The sequence below is a fragment of the Hirundo rustica genome, chromosome 20 (genome assembly GCF_015227805.2).
Source record: "Hirundo rustica isolate bHirRus1 chromosome 20, bHirRus1.pri.v3, whole genome shotgun sequence".
NCBI classification, from domain to species: Eukaryota; Metazoa; Chordata; class Aves; order Passeriformes; family Hirundinidae; genus Hirundo; species Hirundo rustica.
In genome coordinates, this window is record NC_053469.1 from 2986120 (window position 1) to 3010765 (window position 24646).

The 24646-nt window shown below is 51.1% G+C and overlaps 1 protein-coding gene across 2 annotated transcripts in view; it reads right to left on the reverse strand.

Moving 5' to 3' along the window:
- Positions 1-402: 402 nt before the first annotated feature.
- The window catches only part of COL5A1 (collagen type V alpha 1 chain), a 135310-nt gene continuing 111066 nt past the window's right edge, over positions 403-24646 (reverse strand). Inside the window, exons 40-66 of one of the 2 annotated variants that reach the window (XM_040082973.1) lie at positions 24417-24506; positions 24279-24332; positions 23586-23693; positions 22318-22425; positions 21706-21759; positions 20952-21005; positions 20672-20779; positions 20502-20555; positions 20310-20417; positions 20128-20181; positions 19664-19771; positions 18632-18685; positions 18429-18482; positions 17937-17990; positions 17452-17505; positions 16693-16800; positions 16270-16323; positions 16119-16172; positions 15573-15680; positions 15068-15121; positions 14429-14464; positions 13666-13719; positions 13050-13308; positions 12625-12737; positions 10615-10683; positions 6004-6237; positions 403-3466 (exon numbers count right to left, since the gene is read on the reverse strand). In XM_040082973.1, the coding sequence (XP_039938907.1) occupies positions 3320-3466; positions 6004-6237; positions 10615-10683; positions 12625-12737; positions 13050-13308; positions 13666-13719; positions 14429-14464; positions 15068-15121; positions 15573-15680; positions 16119-16172; positions 16270-16323; positions 16693-16800; positions 17452-17505; positions 17937-17990; positions 18429-18482; positions 18632-18685; positions 19664-19771; positions 20128-20181; positions 20310-20417; positions 20502-20555; positions 20672-20779; positions 20952-21005; positions 21706-21759; positions 22318-22425; positions 23586-23693; positions 24279-24332; positions 24417-24506 (2406 nt within the window). In that variant the 3' untranslated portion in view covers positions 403-3319. Of the gene's footprint in view, positions 3467-6003; positions 6238-10614; positions 10684-10738; positions 10808-12624; positions 12738-13049; positions 13309-13665; positions 13720-14428; positions 14465-15067; positions 15122-15572; positions 15681-16118; positions 16173-16269; positions 16324-16692; positions 16801-17451; positions 17506-17936; positions 17991-18428; positions 18483-18631; positions 18686-19663; positions 19772-20127; positions 20182-20309; positions 20418-20501; positions 20556-20671; positions 20780-20951; positions 21006-21705; positions 21760-22317; positions 22426-23585; positions 23694-24278; positions 24333-24416; positions 24507-24646 lie in introns of both variants that reach the window. The other variant, XM_040082972.1, reaches the window with a different exon arrangement.

Below are 24646 nucleotides of genomic sequence, written 5' to 3' on the forward strand. Positions count from 1 at the left end.
AAAAATGGTTTTATTCTCCTGAATTTGTCTTGGGATGAGAAGATCAGCAAGAGAAGAATTCCTCTGGCGATGTTTCTGCTGCTGTGGAGAAGGTGAAGAGCTGGTGGCCACGCAATCTTCTCCTCCACATCCCAGCCACCCAAAACCAGGTTGGATTTTCGCACCGGAATTTCTGACTGAGAAAAAAAACCAAACCAAAACAAAACCAAAATCAAACAAAGAAAAGATTCCAGGCCTTGAATTTCTCCCCGTGATGGGTTTGGATTGTATTTTACAGCATTTCTTTACCTTTAAGCATTTCCACTGCTCCTCTGATGAACTTTCCAGGGCCAGGGGGGTCCTGGGGAAATCCCGCTGCAATCAACTCCAAGAAGAGATTCACATCACGGGGGTTTAGGTGGAAACAGTAAACTTGATTTATTGAAAAAAAAAAAATCTATTACATTTATTCCTTTATTACACAGGTTTAAAATATTTAAAAATAGCTCTTATGGGCATTACACTTAAATTTTATGACATGTTTATTGGACTTTGAAGAAATGTACAATATGGCATTTTTAAAAGGGCCTTTATGTACTAAAAGTTGTTTGTTGTTTTTTTTTTTTTTCATAGGTTTTATTTTTCTTATCAACATTTGTTCAAGTCAATATATATTAAGGGGAGGAGGGAAATAAAATTACACAAAAAGAAGGTCTGCAAATACAAGTAGTAATTTTATTGCAATATACCGTAGCTAAGTGGTCTGGGGAGGGGAGGGAACGGAACAGTTTGGAGCTCAGTACAATTACAACGCTGTGGAATTCAACAGAGGAATTTTTTTCATTATTATTTTTCTTTCCTTTTTTCTTTTCTTTTTTTTTTTTTTTTTTTTTTTTCTTCTTCAAGCAGAGAAATCAAAAGGGGTCCCAAAAAAAAAAAAAAAAAAAAAAAAAAAAAGAAGCTCCCTTGATGAGAAAATTGAGAACAATTGAGAACAGAATCCCATGACCTGGGCAGACACACAGGAGCGGACAAATATCAGGATATGGCTTTGCTGGGATGTGCAACCTTTCCTGCCCCTCCCGCTGTTGCCAAGGTGACGGAGAAGCTGAATTCCTCACTTATTATCCTAAATTCCTTTTCACTGCTCTGCTGCCGGAGTCTGCGGGTTTTCGGGTAGCACCTTTTGGGTTTTTATTTTTCTTTTTTAATTCCCTTAAGTGGGTGAGAGCACGGGAGGAGAGGGGAGAGGGATGGACACGGCTCCTCCAGGCCTCCAAAAGCACCGCGGGCATCGCCGCTCCCGGCAGCGCGGCTCTGCCTCCCTTCCTGGGATGCTGCTGCTCTCAGTTTGGGCAGGAGGGGGGAAAAGACATCATACACAGGCTTTTTTTTTTTTTTTTTTTTCACAGTAAACGTGATGTCTTTTCCTTCGTGGTGGGGGAAAAAAAAAAAAAAAAATCCCCCTTGAGCTGAACGCTCCGGGCCAAAGAATAATAATAATAATAATAATAATAATTTAAAAAGAAACCCCCCACCTTGCAGCGGTTATTTTCCAGCTGTGAGGCCTGAAGAAGGAAAACGGGCAAGGAGGAAAAATAAATGGTGAAAGAAGAGGGTTGTGAGAGCCGTGGAAGGGATAAAAAAAGCGAGAAGGGAAATGGCAAATTCCCGGGATTGCTGGGCGGGCAGCACCGCCACGGCTTCAGGACACCCAACATCTACATAAGTTAGCACCACAAACGTTCAGCCACTGAGGACAATCTGCTCTGCTTCCCACCGGGAAAAGGCACAGATATCCTTGGGAAAACAAAAAAAAAAGAATTTAAAAAAAAAAAAAAAATTTGTAAGGACATTTAATGCCTTTGGGTTTGTTTTTTTTCCAACACAGGTCCATCCAAGGAAGGAGAGGAGCAGGATTTGGACAGAAGAGATAAGAAGGTGCCATGCATTTATCAGCAGCCAAAATCTGCCTGAAAGTGCCTAAAAAGCCAAGTGGGAGATTGGCCAGTGGCAGGGTATCCCCAGTGTTGTGTTAAAGTTATCAGATAGCACCACATAGATATGTAAAAATAACTATAAAAAGCACCTTTTTTTTTTTTTTTTTTTTTTTTAAATTCTTGATATTCAGAGAGGACAAATGGATTCCCCCTGCCACTGGAATCTGCCACTGGGAATGGATTCAGGTTTAACTCTTATCAATTTAAAGGCATGCCGAAAGGAAAAAAAAAAAAAGAATTAATTTAAATTCGAGTGTTAAGCGAGTGGATGAAAAGGCAGAGACTGAACGCAGATCCTGCTTTTAGATCAGGGGATTTGTAGGAAATTCGTTTAAAAAGCGGCTTTGATTCGCTGGTTTTGAAAGGAATCATTCCAAAAGGCACGTGTGCCTCAGTGGGCTGGTTTGCACCTCATCCCGGCGGAAATTCCAAGGTCTCCAGATCCCAGTTCGGGGCTGGGAAGAGGCAGAAGTTGGGGACAGGAGCTGCTGTCTTCACTCCCAGCTGGAAGCTTGGCTGGGACGGGGTGGCTTTAATACAGACAAAGGTCACTCGTGCGGTTTGAAGGCGGAGACATTCCCACGTTTCAAATAAAACACGACACAAATATTTACTCACAAACACACAAAAATAGAAGCACCTTTAAGACAACGGCAAAGAGATGCCCGGTGTGACCTTGAGTCAGCACTTTGGAAAACGTGGAATGAGGCAAACTCAGTGGAGGAAACATGGGAAAATTCTAGAATTGGCATCTCCTGGCTGGAGCTGATCCAAACCTCGTGGAAGGCAACAAAACCCCTCCGAGGAGCTTCGGATCCAGGACTGCCGGGACTTCAACATCGAGCTGGACACGAGGAATTTCAAGTTTTTTTTTCCTTTTTTTTTTTTTTTTTTTTCTCTTTCCTTAGGAACAAGCAAACGCTTCCTGGCGAGAAGAAGAGGAGGAGGAGGAGGAAGGAGGAGTTTGCTGGAGGTGGGCTCAGCTCGGTGGCCGCGGGGCAGCAGCGGTGGCAGCAGGGACAGGGCCAGGTCTCCGTGTGTGGCTGTCGGTCATGAGATTCCATTTCCATCCTGGGGATGGCTGAGGGGGCGCAGAGGGGCTGGGGCCAAACCAGGGACACAACAAAAATAGGAGGGGAGGGGGCCAAAAAAAAAAAAACAACAAAAAAAACCAAACCAAAATAATAACCCATCGCTTGTCCAGTTTCAGACGGCGCACGTGACGAGGAATTCTTTTTTTTCTCTTTTTTAAAATCTTTTTTCTCTTTTTTTGTTTTTAATTAAATGGCGCAATGAGGTTACGAGGTTGCTCATTTGGAGACTAGGTTCAGGTGGCTCTTTTAGCCCAGGAAGCAAGCTGGTCCCACCTCGAATCCAAATTTCTGTGCCGCTTCTCCGAAGTCATTGAACATGATGTCGACTATGGGGACCTGCTCCACTTTGGGGGTGTTGATTTCCAGGATGGTTTTCTGGTAGCCCTTCCTTGCCTGGAATGAGGGAAAAAGAACTCTGAGGAAGCCTCCAAGCCAACACCAGCACGACTGAATCATCACCACTCTGCTGGGAATACGGTGTTGATTTTTCCCTGGAATTTTTGGGCTCAAACCGGAGTCACCACTGTTACCCTGGTTTTTCTGAGTTTCTTTATTAGCCTTTTGATTTTCATAAATGGAGTCAGATCTTTTAGTTACTGTAGAATATTAGAGCAGTTTTCTGCCTTTCCCGCAGAAGTAATATAAACAAATCCTTTGCTTTTCATTCTCTGTCTTTTGTTTGCATATTTCTAACCTGAAAACAATTGTAACTGACAATTGGTCTGGCCACTGAGGCTGAGGGGTGGAAACCCCAAAAAGCCAATCTTCTGCTAGACCCACAAATGTATAAAAAGTAAAAGAATAAACAAAGGGGTCTCTTCTCTCCGCTCTTTCAGCTGGGAGCTGGATCAGAGGAACCTCTGCGAAAATCTCTTGTCTGCGTGTGATTTCTTTGTGTGTCTCGGTGACACACCACCACCCAAACAAATTTGTTTCCGTATTTAACACATGTGCCCTCAAGTGACCGCTGGAAAACCCTTGGGAGATGCCCAGACCTGGGAGCAGAGGCAGATGGTGACACTCTAACTCTGCTCCAGCACATTTCCAAGCTGGAATGGGAGCCTGGAAAAACTGTGGCTGTGTGGAAGGGTTGTGTTCCCTCCCCCAGGACTCGCCTGGCTTGTTGAGCAAATGGGAGCGATTTAATTCGAATACATTAGTGAAAAGATCACATTTAAAGTTTGATGGAATTCACAAGGTGCTGCTGCCTTTTTATCATGCCTGGTGGCCACGGAGTTCTTTCCAAAGTATAAATACTTATTAGAGGAGCAGAAGTGCCCCCCAAGGGCGTACAAAGCTGCACAAACAGGAGAATTTATGGAGCAGCTTTGGGCCCTGCCTTTCCCTGTGATTTTTTTGTGGCTTGGAAGAACAGGCTGGAGCACAGCTACGAGAAAGGGCTGGAAGTTCAGGAAAAACATATCCAAATTATGGGAAGAACATCAGCCCTGGAGCTCCTCTGGCTTCAGCAGCCTCCCTTCCAGAGCAGGACCTCTGTGGCAACACCGTGTAGGGCAGCACAACCTCATCTCCACAGGGTAGGGCTCGATCCTGGAATCACTTGGGGTGGACAAGACCTTCAGGATCATCATCAAGTCCAGCCATTAACCCAGCACAGCTGAGCCCAGCAATTGGATGGGTTGTGGCACTCACTCCCCAAAAAGAGATAAAAGCACCTCTAAACTCACGGTGGAGTTCTCTCAATTCCTAACAGCCTTTTTATGGGTCTAAGAGTCAGACTAAAATCATCTTTAATGTAGAGAATCTGTTGCAAATCCCAAACTCCTTCAGGTAAATAGATAAATCTGAAATATCCTGCTTGCGCTCTGGGCAGCACGATCTGCCAGGGTAGCAGATTAATCCAATTTATCTGCCCTAAAGGCAGAGGTTTTCAGGAGGCTCATCCACTTTAAAACGTGCAACACGCGGTCCTCCATCAGCCCCGGGATCCAGGAGGGGAAGGGATGAGAAGACGCTTTTCCCCAAGGATGTTATGTCAGCAGGAGACACGAAAAACTTGAGGATAAACTCCTCCTGAGTGTTTCCAGAAGGGGGCTGGATGCCCTTTCCCTCTCCAGGAATGTGTTAAAAACTCTAATCTGATTTTCCTCGTTTCTCCATCAGTAAAAAAATCTGTCTGTGCCTGAACAGATTTCAATCTCAAATTACATGAGGGGCTTTTACTGTCAAACATCTCAATTCTTCTGTCCCGTGGGCTCCAAGTGCTGCAGTTCCAGAGGGTGGGAATTATGCATGTTTTTACACCAGCATGCTGGGGCTCAAAATAAATGCAGGCAGCACCTGCTTTGCCAAATTTTTTATCTCCTGAGGGCAGAAATTTCCGAGTTTAAACCCAAATCAGGCATCCAAGAGGAGTCAGAAGAGAAGGGAGGACGTGAGGCACCTTTGGAAATCGTGGCCGCGCTTGTGCTCCCCATGAGCGGCACAGCCCAGAGCCTTGCAAGGACAAAAATTCCAACCAAGCCCTTCCTGCTTTGCCCCCAGGAATTTCTGAAAGCAGTTAAAACAGATTCTCACCAAACCCCGCAGATTTCCCGCCCCAGCGGGCGCCGTCGCTCGCCTCTCCCCGCGTGAGGAACTGGGAGAGAGCGAAAGCGCGGGGAGGCCTTTAAAGCAAGCGGCATTTTTAGGCAGACAGATTGGATTAATCCGATCAATCTGACTCCCGGAGGTGCTGCAGCTCCCCCCTGACTTCGAGCAGGATCACGGATTCCCACGGCATCGTTCATTCCCAACTTGGGGAACAGCGATGCCTCCCACCTTAGGGAGAGCGGAAATTTGGGGGCGATCTGCTCTGGGGAAGACGGTGCTGGCCAGGCAGGGGAGGGGACAGAGGTGTCCCCACGGTGTCCCCAAGGTGTCCCCGAGGTGTCCCCGAGGTGTCCCCGAGGCCGGGAGCGCCCACGTACCGCGCAGCCGTCGAGGGCAGCTCGGATGTAGGGGTTGTTGTCGTAGGACATCTCCTCGTCGTTGGAGCCCAGGAAGCGGATGGCCTTGTCGTAGCTGTTGGTGGTGGCATCGTGCCAGGCCACCGACTGGTAGCAGTTGTAGGTGATGTTCTGGCGGGCCGAGGCGCTCAGGAGGCGCAGGAAAGTCATCTGCACCACGCCGATGGGGTTCCCGTCAGAGTCCACGTAGGAGAGCTGCGAGGGGCGGAGAAGGGACAACACCGGGCAGTGAGGGACAGTGGGACACAGCCGGGGGCTCTGGGGGACACCGGTGACACCACACACTGCTCCTGGGGGCTCTGAGGGACACCAGTGTCACCACACACTGCTCCTGGGGCTTCTGAGGGACACCAGTGTCACCACACACTGCTCCTGGGGGTTCTGGGGGACACCAGTGCCACCACACACTGCTCCTGGGGGCTCTGAGGGACACCAGTGTCACCACACACTGCTCCTGGGGGCTCTGAGGGACACCGGTGACACCACACTGCTCCTGGGGGTTCTGGAGGACACCAGTGTCACCACACACTGCTCCTGGGGGTCCTGAGGGACACCGGTGTCACCACACACTGATCCTGGGGCCTCTGAGGGTCACCACAGATGCTGCTCTCCTTGCCCAGGAAATTTTTGTTCTCCTGCTGGATGGGGTGAGGGTGTGAGCAAAAAAATTAAATCTAAGGAGGGCAGGAGGGAGAAGGAAAAAAAAAAAAAAAAAAAAAAAGGGATTTCAGGACTCAGCTCTGGTTGCAAGAAGGTAGAAATTTAGGGATATGTCTCAAGTTTAAGCCAATATTGAGCGTATTTCTCCAGCTTTTGAAGAGGAGAGAAGGTGAATTTCTGTGAGGGTCCAGGTTGTTTGTTTTTTTCCTGTCCTGTCTGAAGTGAATTTCTGACTGCTGGGGGTGTTTTGCTCTGCACACCCCGGGGTATTCCCCATTTGTTTTTCCTGGGCACCAAACCCTGGGGTTTGAAGCAATCTTTGCACTGCATGTGCAGCAATCCTGGCCCTGCTGGTGAGGGCTGGGAAAATCCATTTTCCCAGGCTGGAAAAGCTCTGCTCAGGTAAAGGGAAAATGGATTTGCTGCCCTGTTGTGAGCACAGATTGTGAACCCCAGTCTTGCACTCTGCGATTTGCTCCATTCTGCCCACCAGGCTCCCTTATCTCCCATGCAGGAGAATATACTCCTATTAAAAATAAAAGAAATATTGAAACCCAATCCCAGGACTTGGGGGACTCAGGATTTTGTGGGACTTCTCACGGCTCACAAAATGAGATTTTTTCCAGGTATGAACCGACTGTGCCTTGAGGCGGCATCTCCAAACTACCGCCCTGGACGGACTGAGGGTCTCTTTAGAAACAACCAGGAGAAGAACACAGGCACCCAACTACCCAAACTACCGCCCTGGATGGACTGAGGGTGTCTTTAGAAACAACCAGGAGAAGAAAACAGGCACCCAACCAGCGTGGACTTCCTCCAGGTACCACGAACCCCCGAGCCGTGGCGCGGGCTGCAAAGTGTAGGAGACATTCGTAACCACGACAAAACACTGAAATTAAATGAGACGATCCAAATAAATGAAGATACCAACCGTTTGCCAGGACGCTGCTGCACTGTCCTCCTGAGAGTTAAATGTGACTGACCACGAGAGAGAGCCACGCATGCCACGAGGAGCCACCAGAAAACCACCAGCACGTGGAAGGAAGGGGGCAAAAAAATACCGCCGAGAACCTGCCACACACGCAGTGCGGCGCTGCTGATCTGCAGGACCTTCTCTGATTTGTTTTTTTTTTATTTTAAACCAGCGCTTGCTATGCAGCCTGGCTGCCTTTTAGGGGTTTTTTTTTTTTGTTGCTCAGCCTGTGCAGATTTTGTGGAGCCCTGTCCCAGCTTTGCAACTGGAGCTGCTGGGAGCTGGTTTTGTGGACAGTGTTTGTTTTGGGAACACTGGATCCTTCCCTTTTTTCTCTGTGCTGGCAGGTGCCATAGGGATGGGATGGGGTAATGGGATAATGGGATGGGATAATGGGATGGGATAATGGGATGGGATGGAGGCCTCGTTAGAGCTGGTGGGAATTGTGTGCAACACACACAGAAGGGAAGCAGAGGAAAACATCTGCAAGCCTCTCATCCCTCTAAACACAGCTCGGCTGCATCCTGAGGAGAGGTAAGGAACTGGCTCCAAGTGCTCTGCGGGGCTCATTAATGTGTGGGAGCACCACACCCAGCTGGTTTGGTTGTATTTCATATTTACTGCACCCCTCTTACATCAGGTGTGTCCAGGAGAGAGGCAGCATCTGCCCAGCTGTGCAATCCCAGGATTTATACGGAGCCCCTGGCAGCACTGGAAATCTCCTCAGCTTCGGGGTTCCCCAAGGGTTCAGCCCCTCAGGACACCAGGACCTTCTCCGTGGAGTAACAGGAGCAGAGTTGCTCCCAGAGGGGAAAACTCAAACTCCTTTTGATTCTGCCCATCCACACACAAATTTCAGCTGATTTTGGTTCCACCGAGCAAACGTCTCCTCAATTTACCAACCTCAAGGTTCCAGGTACTGACTGAGGCAAAAATCAGAGCTAATCTTCAAACAAATCAATTAAACTTCTGTGGCCTGTGGGTCTGTCTGGTTTGTGGTTTGCTTAGGTAGGTCTTCCACGTACTGGTGGCTTTTTTATTTTTTCCAAATAGAAAAAGCAGGACAGGGAGGGAAAAAAAAAAAAAAATAAAAAAAGGAAAAGAGCAAGAACGTGACAACACAAAAGGATGGAACAAAGAGCTCCAAATAGCACCAGCAATGTTTTTATCTAAAAGAGAATAAGCCCTAAGCTCTAGGCTGGCAACTGAGCCTCTAAGAGAGCTGGGAAAAGGAGAAGCAGGGGAGATGGAGAAGTGGAGGTACTTGGAACATTAACTGATGAAGTGCTCTGTAATTAAGCTATGAGTAGCTGCCCTCCAAGGAGCCACGAGGCTGAAGCCTCGGCTTTGCAGCCTGATTTGATGATGCAGAGGAACCCCAGAAGCCGTGTCCTCCTCGAGGGCAGAACCGGAGCCAAGGAAATGTGTTTTAGTGGCGATGGGATGCGGCAGAGTGGGAAACAACAACGGGGGCTCGGGTTGTTTTCCCTTTAAGGTGGAAGTTGTGGCACTGCAGGAAGCCCCTGCCCCGGGGAGGGGACATCTCCGTGGGACACAGCAGAGCGTCTCCTGCCCCTGGGCAGGCTGGGTTTATCCACGGAGTATTTGCCTGCTCCCAAATTCTCCCGGTTTGTCTGAGCTCGTTGCCAACTCTCCAGGAGCTGATGCACCAGGGGGACTTTCCTGTGGCTTTGACATCCCTGCCCAGGGCTGGCTCTCTGTGGGAATGATCTCCCTGCACTGTGCGTGTCCTGTTACAGGACAGAAACCAGAGCTTTTCCTGGTTTATGCCTTGCTGGCATCAAGCGTTCTCTGACCTTAAATCAGCTCTTCCCCCGTGAAAAAGGAATCCTTGATTGTGACTCAGTCAAATTCCTTTCCACTAGGCTGGGCTGGAAATCTTCCTTTCAATAAATGACTTTGGCTCTCCCAGGCTCTGGGGTCAGCATGGGAGTCCCCAGTGTGGTTCATCTCCACACGGGAAACAAAATCCATCCTCTGGGGCAAACCTGTCCTGGAGAGGCCGGAGATGAGCAGCTCCAGCCCCCTGGGTGACAGCACCGTGCCCAGCTCCGGGCTGGAGCCCCATTCCAGGGATCTCTCAGCCCCTGGGGTGAGGCTGCACTGCTGGGGGACAGCAACGAGGGGACACCCAAAATGGGGACAACCAAAACGGGGACTGATGAGGAGACAGGAACAGCTTTTCCTGGGGGATGGAGCACTCCCTGTGGGATGCAGCATCCCCTGTGGGAGGCAGAATTCCCTGTGGGAGGCAGAACTGCCTGTGGGATGGAGCATTCCCTGTGGGATGCAGCATTCCCCGTGGGATATAGAATTCCCTGTGGGATATAGAACTCCCTGTGAGATGCAGCACTCCCTGTGGGATGCAGAATTCCCTGTGGGATATAGAATTCCCCATGGGATATAGAATTCCCCGTGGGATGCAGCATTCCCTGTGGGATGCAGAATTCCCTGTGGGATGGAGCATTCCCTGTGGGATGCAGCACTCCCTGTGGGATATAGAATTCCCTGTAGGATATAGAACTCCCTGTGAGATGCAGCACTCCCTGTGGGATGGAGCATTCCCTGTGGGATATAGGACTCCCTGTGGGATGCAGAATTCCCTGTGGGATATAGAATTCCCTGTGGGATGCAGCACTCCTGCAGGGCTCTGTCAAGACAAACCCGCCCCGGGGTGCCCCAGGACACCCCCGTGTCCCCTTCTAACACGGGGCAAAGCTCGTGTCCCCCGTTCCCGGTCAGGCAGAGCTGGAATGCAGCCCCTGCCCCTCCCTGGGCTCCGGGGCCTCTCTCCTGTTCCACCTTAACCGTTCCCGTGTGCCTGGGAGCGGGGGTTAGTCCGGCATGCAGGGAGCAGCGGTGCGGCCATACCAAAGCAGGTGACGAGCTCCGATTGAGGGCCAGGGTTAGCCACTTACCAAGGACCCGCGCTTGTACTGACTATACCATGTGGAAGGCTGCTCTTTGGGCCAACGAGCCATTTTACTCTGTAAAATATGACAGGGGGTTAAAGGAAACAGCAAGCACCAGGATGCCTCTTACCAGTTTACCGCGCTTGAATTCACTGAACCACGAGCCTGGGTTTTCCTTGGGCCAGGAAGTAATTCTAGCCTAGTTTGTGGACGGCAAGGAAGGGGAGAGAGAAAGACAAAAAAAAAAAAGAAAAAAGAAAATCGAAATTAAAAAGGTTGCTTTCATTCCAGAGTCTGCATGTCTTATTGAAACTGTCCAACTTGCTTTCAATTTCAGGGTTTTTTTTAATCTTTAAACATCAGGGAAGAGGGCAGGAGGTGGCTCCGAAGCTGAGGAGGTGGAGCGGTGCTGCTCTGGCACCAGACCCCTTTGCTAAGGCCTCTGCCCCCGAGGAACTTGGGATGCAAATCCAAGGAAGATTAAAAGGAAAGACAGGGAGGGAAAAAGGAAGCATGGATGGGAAAAGGTGCCTTGATCTCCGTGTGCAGGGCAGTGCTGGTGCTGGAGAAGCCTGGTGCCTCTCTAATGCCAAATCCAGGTGCTGTCTGTGGGGCTGGGAAAGGCAAAGGATGTGATGAAGGAAAAGCCTCTGCCTGCCTGCTGTGCTCGAGGTGCTGGACACACAGGATGGAGCTCCAGAGTGACACAGGACAAGGAACCAGCCTCCAGAGCATCCTTAAGGCAGCAGCTGAAGCAGCTTTGTAGAGTCAGAGCACAAGGGAGGAGCGTGGCTGCTCCCTCAGCCTCCCACAGCCCCCTGGTTTGTGCTGGAAATCTCTCCAAAAACAGCTGCAGGTGACTGGGGGCTGTCCTTCCCTTTGCAGGACAAACCCTTCCCTGCAGAGCAAATCCCAGCCTTTGTGCTGGGGGAGGGATGAGCTGAGAGGAGCCACGGCTGAAACTCTGCTGTGGCTCATCACAAACCCTCTCAGTCACCACCCCGGGCTCCCTCTGGGTGGGAGAAGCTTTTTCTTATGGATTCCAGCATGGAATCTGTATTTGAGGAGCGCTGCAGCTCCACAGAGCCCCTGACTGAACCAGCACAGCAGGAGCCCCTGTAAGATCATGGCCAGACTCTGCTTTTGGAGCTGCCAGACCTTGAGGAAAAACACAGCACAGTGATGCAAAGGAAGAGGAAATCCATCTCCTCTTTAAACAGCCCCAAGCAAAACGGAGGGAGGATTTGTGTGGCGTGTGATTTGTCCTGTGCTGACACACATTTCTGGTGGATGAAACGCAGCAGGAGAAGGGCTCAGCTTTGTCACAGCTGGAGCACAACCGTGGCACTGGCACAGCTCCCCCAGGCTGAGCTGCCGTGTTTCTGCTTGGCCAGTGCCACAGCTGGTCCCCAGGCAGCGGGAAGGGCAGCTCTGGAAAACAGAGTGCAGGGGAGCAGGATAAAAATGATGGGTATGGCTGAGCTAAGAGCATCACTGCACGAATAACTTCATCAGCCTAGTGCCAGGGAGAGCTCCGAGCCTGCCTGCAATCATTCAGGATCATTTCCCCACAAGGAACAGCGGGGAAAAATGACAGGAGGTAAACATTTATCTGCTGTGCCTGGAGACACAGGGAGGGGAATCAGCGGCGCTCGGCGTGCAGGCAGCGGAGCAGGGCTGCGGGAGGGAAGGAGTTAAACAGAGCTCCCGATTCCTGCACCAACACACACCCCTGCCTCCGACAGCAAAGGTCATAAAATTCAGGTTTTGGCATTTATTATGCCTGGGAAATCATCAGAGGTCTGTCCCGAATCACAGTTTAAATCTGATTTCCTCTTTGTCAACACATTCCGTATTATTCTAGAAGGTAATGCTGTGTGACAAAGGAACATTCTGGATCTTTGATGCTTCCCTGCTGCTCTTCAATCCCCCTGAAATTGGCTGTCTATGAATACTGATATCTGGAAACCATCTATCACCAGCACGGAGGGGAAAGCAAAGGTGGTGTGGACTTACTCCTTCCGATTTCTTGTCAGGGAAGATGCAGGTCTCTCCACCGGCCGTGAAATTACAGTAAACTTTGAAAGAGTCCCTGGAACACCCCTGGTTGGGATCAACCCAGTATTCACCTGGATGAGGGCAGAGAAGGGAAGAAAGGAGCAGGTCAGAGGGCCCTTCCTCGCCTGGGACGTGTCACCTCTCATGGGTTATTATTTAAATGTAGTTTTGTAAAACTGGCCGTGTTCTGGTGCCAGCCGAGGAACCTTTTTCATCCCACATCCCCATCTTCAGAACAGACCATTTCAGCTGTCCAGTGATATCCAGGCCAGCTCCACACATTCCTTCTCCACTCCCCAAATTCCTCCTCTTCCAACCCTCACTTCTGTGTGAAGCAGGAAAACCCCCAGAATTCCAAACACTCCCTCTGTCCCGGGACACACCATCTGGGAAATCAGGGTGGCACAGCTGCAGGTCCTTGCAGGTGCGTGCTGGGTTGTGCTGAGTGCCCAAGGGATGCTTCATCTGCTCGATTTCCAGTTTCAGGGAATTCAGGGAGCCGAAAATCTCCTCCATGCCGTCGGCATAGTCCATGTAGTTGTCGGCGTTCCCGTCGTCCAGCAGCTGGCTGGCATCGATGTTCCTCCTGGTCCTCTTGGCAGCCTGGATGGGCAGGGGCTGGATGACTTCTCCAGGAGGACCCTGATTTTTTTTTTTGGGAAAAAAAAAAAAACAAGGCACAACTTCTCATTCCGTTGGGAAAAGGACACGAGAGATGGACAAAGCAGCAAATCCCAAAATACACGTTGGAAGTGGAAAATACCCGTGGATGGTGCCGATAAAACCTCTGTCTTCAACGTTTTTCACCTTCCCTTCTCCTCTTCCCATTAATGACTCCTCCCTTGCCACCCTGCCTTCTCCCCCAGTGTCTCCAAGAGATTCCAGCCCGCTGCCAGGACTGGCAAGGAATCTTCGTCCAGAGACTTTTCTGCTGCCCAAATTCCAGCACCCGTGAAGTCTGAACCTCGTTTTGTGCTTCACCTTATGGGTTCTACTTACAGGAGGCCCTGGGGGTCCAGGAAGACCTGATTCACCCTTTGGACCTGTGGGACCCTGGGTGGAAAAACAAAGGAAAATCAGGAGTCACTCAGGAGAATTCACCTGGTACTTCTGTCGCATCCCAAATATTTTAAACTGTGCCTGAAACTTCATTTTGGTCCCTTCAAGCACACAAGAGGAGTCTCCCTGTACCCACATCCCAAGAAAATGGTACTTTTGGTTATTTTTGGTGTTTAGGGAAAAGAAAAGATCAAACACCTGGAGCTGCAGTCAGATTTTTCTTAGGCTTCCTACAGAATACATAAAATCTTTAACTCTCCGAACCAACCCGACAGCTTTGCAAGTCAAATAAAACATTCAAATTAATAAAACATCCAATTCTGGATGGCAGAAAAGACGCTAAGAAGTTGCCCAAAATTTTTGAGCTGCCTGCACAGCAGGTCTGCAGAGTCTCATTTCTCACCGAGTTCTTCACTTTCCAGCTTCCCACCTCCCGCTTTTCACGGGCTATTTTTAATTCCCTTCGCTCTCCAGCAGCTCTTCTCCTCAGGACTAAGCACTGGATTACTCCTTGTGGTCTCTGCTGCGCTGCTCTTCAGGGAAGAGCACAGAAACCTTCCCCAATTATCATTCCCGGGCTTAGGCAGAGTTTGCTAAGCCCTCTCTGCTAATTGAGTTAATTTTAGTGATGAGGGCAGTGCCAGCGTGTCCTACACTCAATAAAAACCCCTCAGCCTCCTCCTGCAGCTGTGTCCATACTCACTGATGAGCCTTTAGCACCTTTGGGACCAGGTGGACCCTGTGGACAGACAAATGCAGGAAGGAGTCAGTTCATTTCCAAGCAGAGAATTCAGAAAGAGATTTTATTTTTGGTTGTTTTTTTTTTAAATTTACTCCCATTCCATTTCCATTTTCCCCATCCACTTGAGCTGGGTGTCGCTTTGATTTGCCAGCAGACAAAAAGCTTTTGTGGCAGAGCTCCTCACTCCTGCCCCAGTGGGGACTGGGAAAGCTGCTGGGTGATTCCTGGGATGTGGGGCTGATCCCAGCTCCCTGCTCAGGACACTCAGCTGGGTGCAGCACGAGGCCTTTGGGCATCCAAAAAAACGTGAAAAAAATCAGCAAAAAGGGGCAAGAAATCCCCGTGGGATTGTGGATATTCCAAAAGAAAGGGGGAGGCAAACAGGGTGGGATGATTTCCCTGTGCCCATCTCTCACATCACTTCCAGCACTCCTGGAACTCATCCAAGCATTTTTAAAGGGCTCAGCTTTAAAAAAAATCCCACCAAAACCTTCATGACCAACATCTTCCTATAGCCAGAGCTGTGCTGGGAGCTCCGAAGTGGCTCCTGAGGGCCTGAGCAGCTCCCAAGGAATTCCAAGGTCACTGATTGTCACCTACCGGTAATCCTGGGGGTCCTGGAGGCCCGATGGGTCCAGAGGGACCTGTGATACCCTAAAAAGACAACAGCAAAATAAGATTGATCTGCAGTTCTGGCCTAAAATTACCCACCCAACCCCTGCTCACAGGTGTGCACCCAGTTTTGGAGGATTCCAGTCCAATCTGGAGCTTTACCTGGTTTTTAGAGCATGGACAAGGAAGCTCCAATCTCATTTAGGCTCACACTTTAAAAAATCAGCCCTTTGGATGAATATTTAATGGCACCATCCCTCCAAGCCTATTCAACGCTTTCATACGACCCTTGAGAATCTGCTTCCCACTAAAACGGGTCATTTTGGAGCAGATCCATGTGTCACACGTAGAATAAACCGCATTAGCACAGAAAATATCCCTCAAAAACTGCCAAGGATCTGCTGCCAAGGGTCGCCCATCTCCGCTGTGCTGCAGCTCCTCGAGGGTGCAGTGCTCCAAAGCACATTCCAGGAAGGTTTTATGGAATATTTACCTGCTCTCCTTTGGGTCCTGCTGAGCCCTGGGGGCCTGGGAGACCTCTGTCACCCTTTTCTCCCTGCTCTCCGGGAGGCCCAATAAGGCCAATTAAACCTGGGTGACCCTGGGGGAAAACAGCAGATGTTAATTAGGATTTCTGACTGGAGAGAGCAAAGACATTTCTAGGTCCTGCCCCAAATATCTGAGCGAGGTGAGAGGAGCTTGCAGCAATCCCTGACACGTGGAAGTGGCAGAGTGGAGCAAAACAGGAGATTTTTACAGCAGAAAAGGCTACAAACATAGAAAGAACCTCTGTACTGGAGCAGCTGCTCATTCCCCGGGATAGATACATGAGAGAAATGTTTGTAGGGTGGAGAATCGCCCCTAAAATGGGCCAGGGATCTGCACCTGCACACTCACGCCCAGCTCAGCTCCTTGGGGCACACTCAGAGCGCCCCAGCTCTCCCCTAAAGCTGTCACTGGGGCTGGTGGCATGCCCCAGCTGCAGTGCCCTTTGTCCCCCCTCAGCCCACCAGGGATGGGATCCTGTTTGGGTTCTCACCTTCTCCCCTTTAGGACCAGAGTCTCCTTTCAGACCAGGCAAACCAGGAGGGCCCTTTGGGACACAGGGGGAAAACAAAAGAGGGAATGAAGTCATGTCACCCTCGTTCATCCCTTTCAAACCCTCCCGGAATTTGGTTCTCTGGACATACCATTGGGCCTGGAGGACCATCTGGGCCAGGAGATCCCGGGAGACCTTGTTCACCCTGTAAAAAAAGGGCAATTCCCTCATTCCCGGTGACAGCCGTCCTCCCAGCTGGGAGTATTCCCATTATTCACCTGTGCCAGGGAATGTTTGTCCTGGCTTTTCACAGATGGCAAAAGCAAAAGGATTTATGCTCCTTCCATGCTCAAATCTCTGCTGGCAAAGGGACTTTGTGGGTCAAGGAAAATCGCTCCTGGGGAGCGGCTGAAGACCCGTGTGGGAGATGATATTCACCATTCCACTATTCCCATGAGATATGTTTAATCTGCTGTCGGGCATTCCAGCCCCGACAGAGCACAGGGAAAAGGCATCTTCCAGGCAGGTGGGACGCAGGAACAAACCTGAGCTTTCTCCAACTGGGAATACTCACGACTGGACCAGGAATCCCACGAAGGCCATCGGGGCCAGGCTTCCCTGGAGCACCCTGGGGACCAATGGGGCCAGTCTTCCCAGGAGGTCCTTCCAAACCAGCTTCCCCCTGGATGGAGAGGCAGGGTGTTGAAATTTGTGTGGGCACGTCAGATGATTTTGTGAGACGGTGCCAGGATGTCAGGGAGCGGATGCAGATCCGTGCAAAGCACGTGAAACTTCCTGCTCCTCGATTTTCCTGCTGCTCCCTCCACCTCAGGCACTCTCCAAACTCCTTCACAGCTTTCAGCCTTGCCTGAATCCCAGCGGGAGCCACCCCTTGGCTCTGAGCTCTCCGGGGTTCAGGGACACCCATCCATGCATCCTCCCTCCCCTGTGCCGCCACAAGCGGATCTGTAATTTCCAATCCCGTCTCCATTTCCCCAGCGTTCCCAAACAATCCCAGCCCATTGACGCCGTGTTTGCCCTGGGAAAGGACACGGGGCTGCGCACACCCCGTTATTTACAACACATTAAATTGCCAAATACAGCGCTGGGATGCTTCAAACCAAGGAAAACATTCCCGTGACCTTACCAAGCCCTAATTATCTCCACAGAGCTCGTTAAGGGCTGAAACACAAGCTCAGATTTGAGGCCAGCGGCCCCAAATTCAGGCTGATTTGTTGTAACACGCAGCAAAATCAACTCCCTGCCTTGGCAGAGGGAGATCCTCTTGGAATATCGAGGACACAGCACAAGTGAAATCCCATTCAGCTCCTACCTTGGCTCCTTTCTCTCCTTGTCTTCCTTCGGGACCAGCTGGACCAGGAGGGCCCTAAAGAAAGCCCAGAATAGATGGAAAACACAATCAGATCCTGCTGATCTGCAATGGTCTGCTGGAATTAGCAAAACGATGCTCCAGCCCCAGGGAAGGAGACAAATATCCCTGAAAAGCTTTTTAAATTAACTCCTTGCTAAATGAATCCCTGGGTTCTGCCAGCAAGGCAGGAAGAGCAGGAGTACCTCATCCTTGGATTTTCTTTGGGCTGTTAACATCTTTAAAAAAAAAAAAATCCATGGGATTTGCCTGGCAGCTTCCCACCAATTTCCAACGGCTGTGATGGCGCACCATTTCCATTTTTTTTAATTATCACATATTTTACACAGTATTTACAGAGCATTTATCGTAGGCTTAGTGACAACGTGAGTTTTAAAAAAGTTAACAGAAATGCATTTGGGAAAAATCTTCCTAAACAACCAACTCACCCTTTTTCCGGGGGGTCCGGAGGGGCCTGGCTCTCCCGTGGGCCCAGGGGAACCCTGCAGGGAGAGAGGGGAGAGGGGAACAAGCCGTGAGTGCCCCACGGGATGTGGGGAAGAGCAGCCAGACCTGAGCCAGGAGAACTCCCAGCCAACGCCTCCTCGGGCTGCAGGGGGGATCCTGGTTTGGCCCTTCCCACCACGGAATGCCAGAAGGCTGGGAAAAGCTAAAATCCAAGGCTTGGATGGCGTTTTTCCTGATGATTTATGCTTTTGGGATGTAGTGATAAGTCTGGATGGACACAGGATGGGGTGATGGAGGGAGGGATGGATGGATGGATGGATGGGATGGGTGGATGGGTGACACAGGAGGGAATTAAATCCTCAGTGGGCAATTCCCACTGGGAAATTCTGGTGGGAATGAGAGGCTCGGTGTCCCTGGAGGTGACAGAGCCATGGGCACTGTGGGGAACAGCTCTCGTCGCTCCAGGTACTCACAGTCTGTCCGGGTTCGCCATCATCACCTTTGTCACCAGGGGGACCATCTTGACCCTAAAAAGGAGGGAAAGAGGAACGAGGAGGTGTTTTTAGGGTGTGAATGGAGCTGAGAGGAGGAAATGCCAGGGGAGCTGCTGGGAATGAGCAGCACAGTCAAGTTTCCCCACACCAGGAGGAGGAAGCTCTGTGAGCCCAACACTTACAGCTGGGCCAGGCTCTCCAGGAGGACCAGGGTCACCAGGGAAACCAACTGGACCCTGCAAAGAGAGAAGAATGTCCCCAGGTCAGAGGTGTCACGCCTGTGACAACCTGGGGAGCCAGCCTATGGAGTGAAACCCCGATTTCTACAATCACAACCCATCTCTGCAGCTGCAGTGTGTTCACCCTGCCCCAGCCAGTCCAGATCTGCATCCTGACTGCCAGAGCTCCATAGGCAACACCGGGACTTCCACCCCAGTTTTTCAGAAATCCTTCGGCTGGGTGACAGCAGAGTCCTCCCAGCTTTGGGAACGTGCGGATCGGAAGGTTTTGCTTTTGCAAACGTGTGACATTTTGCACAGGAGGAGCCTCTCGGAGCATTTAATGACTGAAACACTTCACCATTCTTCCCCATACAATGTCTGTCGGGTGCTCCACATGATTCCGGGAGCAGCCTGCAACCCATCACAGACATCCCAAATCCCATCTGTCAGCAGGGATGACTAAACTCCCCTGCCTCCTCTGCTTCTTTGTGCCATCTTGCCTTATCTCATCATAAATTTCAGGCATCAGAGGAGCCTGCAAGATAAACCCTGTAGCATTGTCCCCTGGTAAAATCAGCAGAGCTCCACTGGCTTCACCCGGGCTGTAGAAATTAGCAGCAGCAGGGAGCTGGGCGTGCAGGTACAGCTCCTGAATCCAATAAATCTCCTTGATCCTATTTTGGAAGTTTCTCTCTGGTGCAGAAGACCTTGGAAAGCCATAAACACAAATTGACCCTACTGCTCTCCCCACGGGGTGAGATTCCTGATAGCCTGCAAAAAGCCCTGCTAATTCCAGTATTTCTGGGAAATACGGCACAGCGGGGTCATTCCCTCATCAGCACCCTAAAGAAAGGGGGCTGAGATCCTGGATCACCAGAGGGGCAATTCCATGGTTAGGAAACTTATTTTAAATTCCCACAGATATCTCTGGGAACATCTTTTCATGCAGAAATCTCTGCTGCCAAGGCAAGGCAAGACTGAGAGGGTACTTACAGGGCTGCCTTTGGGGCCATCATCACCTGGTGGACCTTTGGGGCCAGGGGGACCAGCAGCACCAGAGGGACCTGCTTCCCCCTTTTCACCTCTTTCGCCTTTAGGGCCCTGTAAAGGAAAAAACCCCAAAACAATAAACTTCTATTATCCAGGAAAAAAAAAAAACCCAAAACCCTACTGATTTTTAATTATCCTTCAATCAATTCTGAGCAAGAAGCTTTATTTGTGTCTCCAAACACGAGGACATGATTTAACAGTCCCTTCCCACAAGGACTGAGTGGTGCTCATGGTGCTCAGCCGTGGGCAGCCTAGACTTGGTGACTAAACGTGATCCTATAAATACCCAGGAACGTGGCAATGTGTCATCAGTTCCCAAATCCAGGACAGGGCTGGTTCAGTCCCTGCTGTCCCATCCACATCCACGCCTCTCCAGCACATCCACGCCTCTCCCAGCAGGCACTTACCGGCAGTCCAACCTCGCCAGGGAGACCAGGCTCACCAGATTCCCCAGGTTCGCCCTGCACAGGGGAAAAAAGGGTGGGAATATTCACATTTCTGCAGGGGGACGAGTTTTCTGCTGGCACAGCAAAGCCACTGCACGAGTGCTGCAGCAAACTCCTGCTTCAGGCTGGTCCGGGCGTTTTACCTTCTCTCCAACTGCACCAGGATTTCCTATTCCTCCAGGAGGACCCTGTGGACCGTCTGCTCCCGGTGGCCCGGAGGGACCTCTGGGTCCTGGCGGGCCTGGCGGACCCTGAGAGAAAAGGAGGACAAATTTCAGATGGGTTTCTCAGGGCAATGCCAGTGAGGGGAACAAAGAAATGCGTAAGCCCCTTACCATCTGCCCAACGTCACCTGTCTCTCCCTTCTCCCCAGGTGGTCCGGGCAGGCCCTGTGGAGGTTGAATTTTATGAATTTTATTGAATCTGATCCTGCAGAGGACGGATTTTAGCTGTGAACATCTCAGCTCTCATCACCCTAAACCCTCCCTGGATGCTGCAAATTTACCTGCAAGCCCACGGGGCCGGGGGGACCGGGGAAACCTCGGGGTCCTTCGTCACCCTTCTGACCGAAGAGGCCCTGCTGTCCTCGGGGCCCGGGCTCTCCATCGGCTCCCTACAAGGAAAGGCTCTGGACAGCCCAGGACAGACAGACAAACCCCATCCCACCACCCCCTGCTCGTGTTGGGCAGCAGCAGTGCCAGGCAGGAATCCTGCCAGTGCTTCCCTGGAGGCTTTTTTTTGGGGGGAACAAAAAGGGATTTCTGCTAATAAGGGGCAATACTCACAGCTGGGCCAGGCTGACCGATCGGACCCTGGGGACCGGTGGGGCCTGGGGGACCCTGTCACAAAAATAAGAAATACCAGTGTTAGGGGCAGAGTGACAAATTCACCTGGAAAAGGTGAATTCCTTCTGAATTCCTGAATTCCTTCTGCACACTCTCCTTTAAAATCACATTAATTCCCAAAAGAGAGATGGAGAACAGGGCCAGAAGTGCCCCTGGACACCCCAGCACCCTTCAGCCCTGGTGCCAGCGGGGAGCAGACACACCCAAACACATTTCTGCTGCACCAAAGCAATGGAAGAGTTCAGCCCCAACTCCTGGGTAACTCCTGCTCCTCAGGCTTTGGGCTGCACGTAACAGGTGTGGAACTGGAATTACCACAGGATTACAGGATGGTTGGATTGGAAGGGACCTTTAAAAATCTCCTGGTCCACCCCTCTGTCATGAGCAGAGACATCTTCAACTAAATCAGAAAGGGAACTTCAGCCAAAGACCCAACTTTGATGGCAACACTGCTCATGTTTCACAGATATTTCCATGCTAAGTGGGTGATGTGGAAATATCTCAGTGTTCCTGGGAGCTGGAGGCTCCCACTTGAGGCTCTCACTCTTTTTTTTTTACATCATGTGGGTATCTGATGAAGCAGAGAAGATGAATCAACATTAGAAAACGATATAAATTTCATTTCTATTTCCAGCAAGTCACACAACGATCCACGCTCAAGAGGAGCAGCTCCAGCAGAGTCCCCTGCACTCACCTGCTCCCCCTTGTCACCTTTGCTGCCCTTCTGTCCAGGCTCCCCGATCTCACCCTGCCAGGAGTAAAGGGACAACCACGTTAATCAATCCAATTAATCCCCCACCACTTCCACATCCCAGCATCCTGCGTGGCTGCATCCTCATCACAAATCCCACAGGGGCACGCCGGAGTGGGCTGGATCATTCCAGAGGTTTGGCCACCCCAGGTGCAGCCAGACCCTTTTCCACCCTACAATTCCTTGGCAGCCACGCCGCGCAAGAAGCTGCGTCTCGCAGACCCTTTGAGCAGGCACCGGGGATTTGTCCCAGCTGATGTTTCCTGGGAATTTCCTGGGAATTTCCTGGGAATCCTGTGCTCCAGAGAGGCTACATGAGAGAGGGGGCAAAGGGAACTAATTTGGAGAGGCTGCATCTGTGGGCACGGGCTTGGGGGGGAGGCAAACTGGATTTCAGGGAATTCTGTGGCTGGAAGAGCACACTCATCCCACGGGACTGTGAGCTCCGTAAAAGTCCTCCAGCACCACGTCCCACCCAACTGCGGGATGCACCACGGTGGAAACGTTGCCCAGTTCCTTGCCAGAGTGACCCCAGGCAGCAGCAGCTGTCCCCACCTTGTCTCCATCCTCTCCAGGAGGTCCCACAGGACCCGCTGGGCCCGGCAGTCCCACGGGGCCCTGGATGCCATCCCGGCCAGCCGGTCCCTGGGGACCCTTCTCCCCCTGGAAGCAGAAAAACAGCCGGGTCACACCCAGAGCTCTCCAACAGAACCATTACAGCTCATTAAGGTTTTATTTCAGCTGCTAATAACTCCTGGCTGGATGGACAGCAGCACCAAGGCCGGTTCCAGCTGATATTTCATCTGGAAACTCCTTGCCTGAAACAAAACTTCTGTCTTGAGGGATAATGAAAAGAACAAACAAATGTAAACAGTGAATACCCAGATCACAGCTGCAATTTCAGCGCTACGGCAACATAATCTGATTTAATCTGAACCCTCTGCCATCTCTGTCTGGATGACAAACAAGTCCCCAAGTAATTTTCACTCCCACGAGCCAGTTTTTTGCTGATTCTGATCCTGGCTGCCCCAGCACTCGCTGCTGCTCCCTCCCTGGCTGACCCCTGCCTAAGGGGGGTTCTCAGGAGGCCCATCCTGAGATTCTGGGCAAATAAAACCACCTGAAGTGAATAAAACAATTTCTGCATCAACATCCACTTGTACTCCTTTGAGCAGGAGCCTTCAATCAAATTTGTTTGTTTACAGGAACTGAACAGTGAGTATTTTCCACTTTCTGTCCATGATTGAATTGCATCCGAATCCTGGGCGCTCTCCTCTAAATAAATTAGATGCCACATAAATTGCCTATTCATCCCTGCCCTGGCTGACACATCAGTGCAGGTACTCAGCAGGACAGATGTTCCTAAAACTGATTCACCGGGAAATTCTCGCCTCTGGATTAGCTGCTGGAATTTCTAACAAACTACAATTCTGATAACAATCAACCACCACCAGAGCAGCCTGACATCACCAAAGCCACCTCTGGCTCAGTTCTGTGCCCACAGGCCTGGCCTTTGGCTGTTTGTCACCAGGAGGTGACACAGGCTGTGTCACCTTTTCAGCCCCCAGGCCTTCTCGTTGCCTGAGGACACCTCGGTCCCTGGGGTCACAGCCACGCTTGACAGCAGGGGTGTCACCAACAGCTGACACTCAGTGGTTTGATGTGCTCAAGGTGAGGGAATTGCTCTCTAATTGAATGCCTTCCTCATTGAATTCCTTATTCTTTATGATTTAAATCTCCCCCAGGACAGGTCCCACACTCAGCTCCCTACTGCACGCATCTCCAGCTGTCCCACAAGTGTCCATCTTCCTGCTGGTACTTACTGGAGCTCCCTTTTCCCCTGCAGGTCCTGGAGGTCCCTGGGGGCCAGGTCTCCCTGGCAATCCTATGGGGCCAGCTGATCCCGCAGGGCCACGCTCCCCAGGAGAGCCCTGTTGGGAGGAGGAGGAGGAAAGGAGCATCAATTGCAGTGTCCAGCTTCACCCACACCCCGACTGAGAGAAATCCAAGCTCTTCATCCACGTTTGTGCACGTTTCATGGGATAACTGCCACGTGACGAGCGGGTACCACCAGCCTAAGGGGCCCTGCAGGTCGGCTTTTTGAATTAAAATCCCTGGAAGGGCTGGATTCCCCTCTGGATGGTGCAGAGAGCTCAGTTCCTGGGGACACATAAACAGCCTGGAACAAGAGCATGAACCACTGCACAGCCAGCAGGGAGGGTTGGATGATTAATGGTTCCTTCCAGGAGGGTGGCCCTGAGCAGGGATCTCCAGAGGGAAAGCAGGTGGATTAGAAGCAAAATCCTGGATGTCCTGAGCCCCTGCAGTTCCCTCAGCCTCTCACGTACGTCCGCAGCTGAGCCCACAAAGTCACTGAGTCGTTACACGCGTGGCTCGTAAAGGGACATCCCGGGAGTCGTCAGGAAAACGGGGATAAAGCCTGGAGCTGTGACTGCCCCCGGCCTGGCCCTGCCAAGCCTGTAAACGGTGGGGCCTGCAAGGACAGGGATACTCACGGCTGGGCCTGGAGGGCCTGGGGGACCTTCGTTGCCTTTCAGCCCCGGAGAACCCTGCAGGAAGGAAACCAAAGTCATCTGGGGAGGTGGAGAAGCGGAGGGGCTGGGAATTCTCCAGCTGGAGGAGCCTCTACTCACAATGGGGCCGGGGAGGCCACGTTCTCCAGGGAATCCTCTCAGTCCGGGGGGACCGTCCTTCCCAGGGAGGCCAGCAGGACCAGGATCCCCCTGCAAGGACACGGACAAGGAGCTGAGCACCTCGCACATCCCACAGAGGCCCAGCTCCTCTCCTCCAGCCGGGATGAAAAGCTTCATTTCTCTCCTGAATCACCCTCTCCATCCCCAGGGAGGGACAGGCAGCGAGGAGG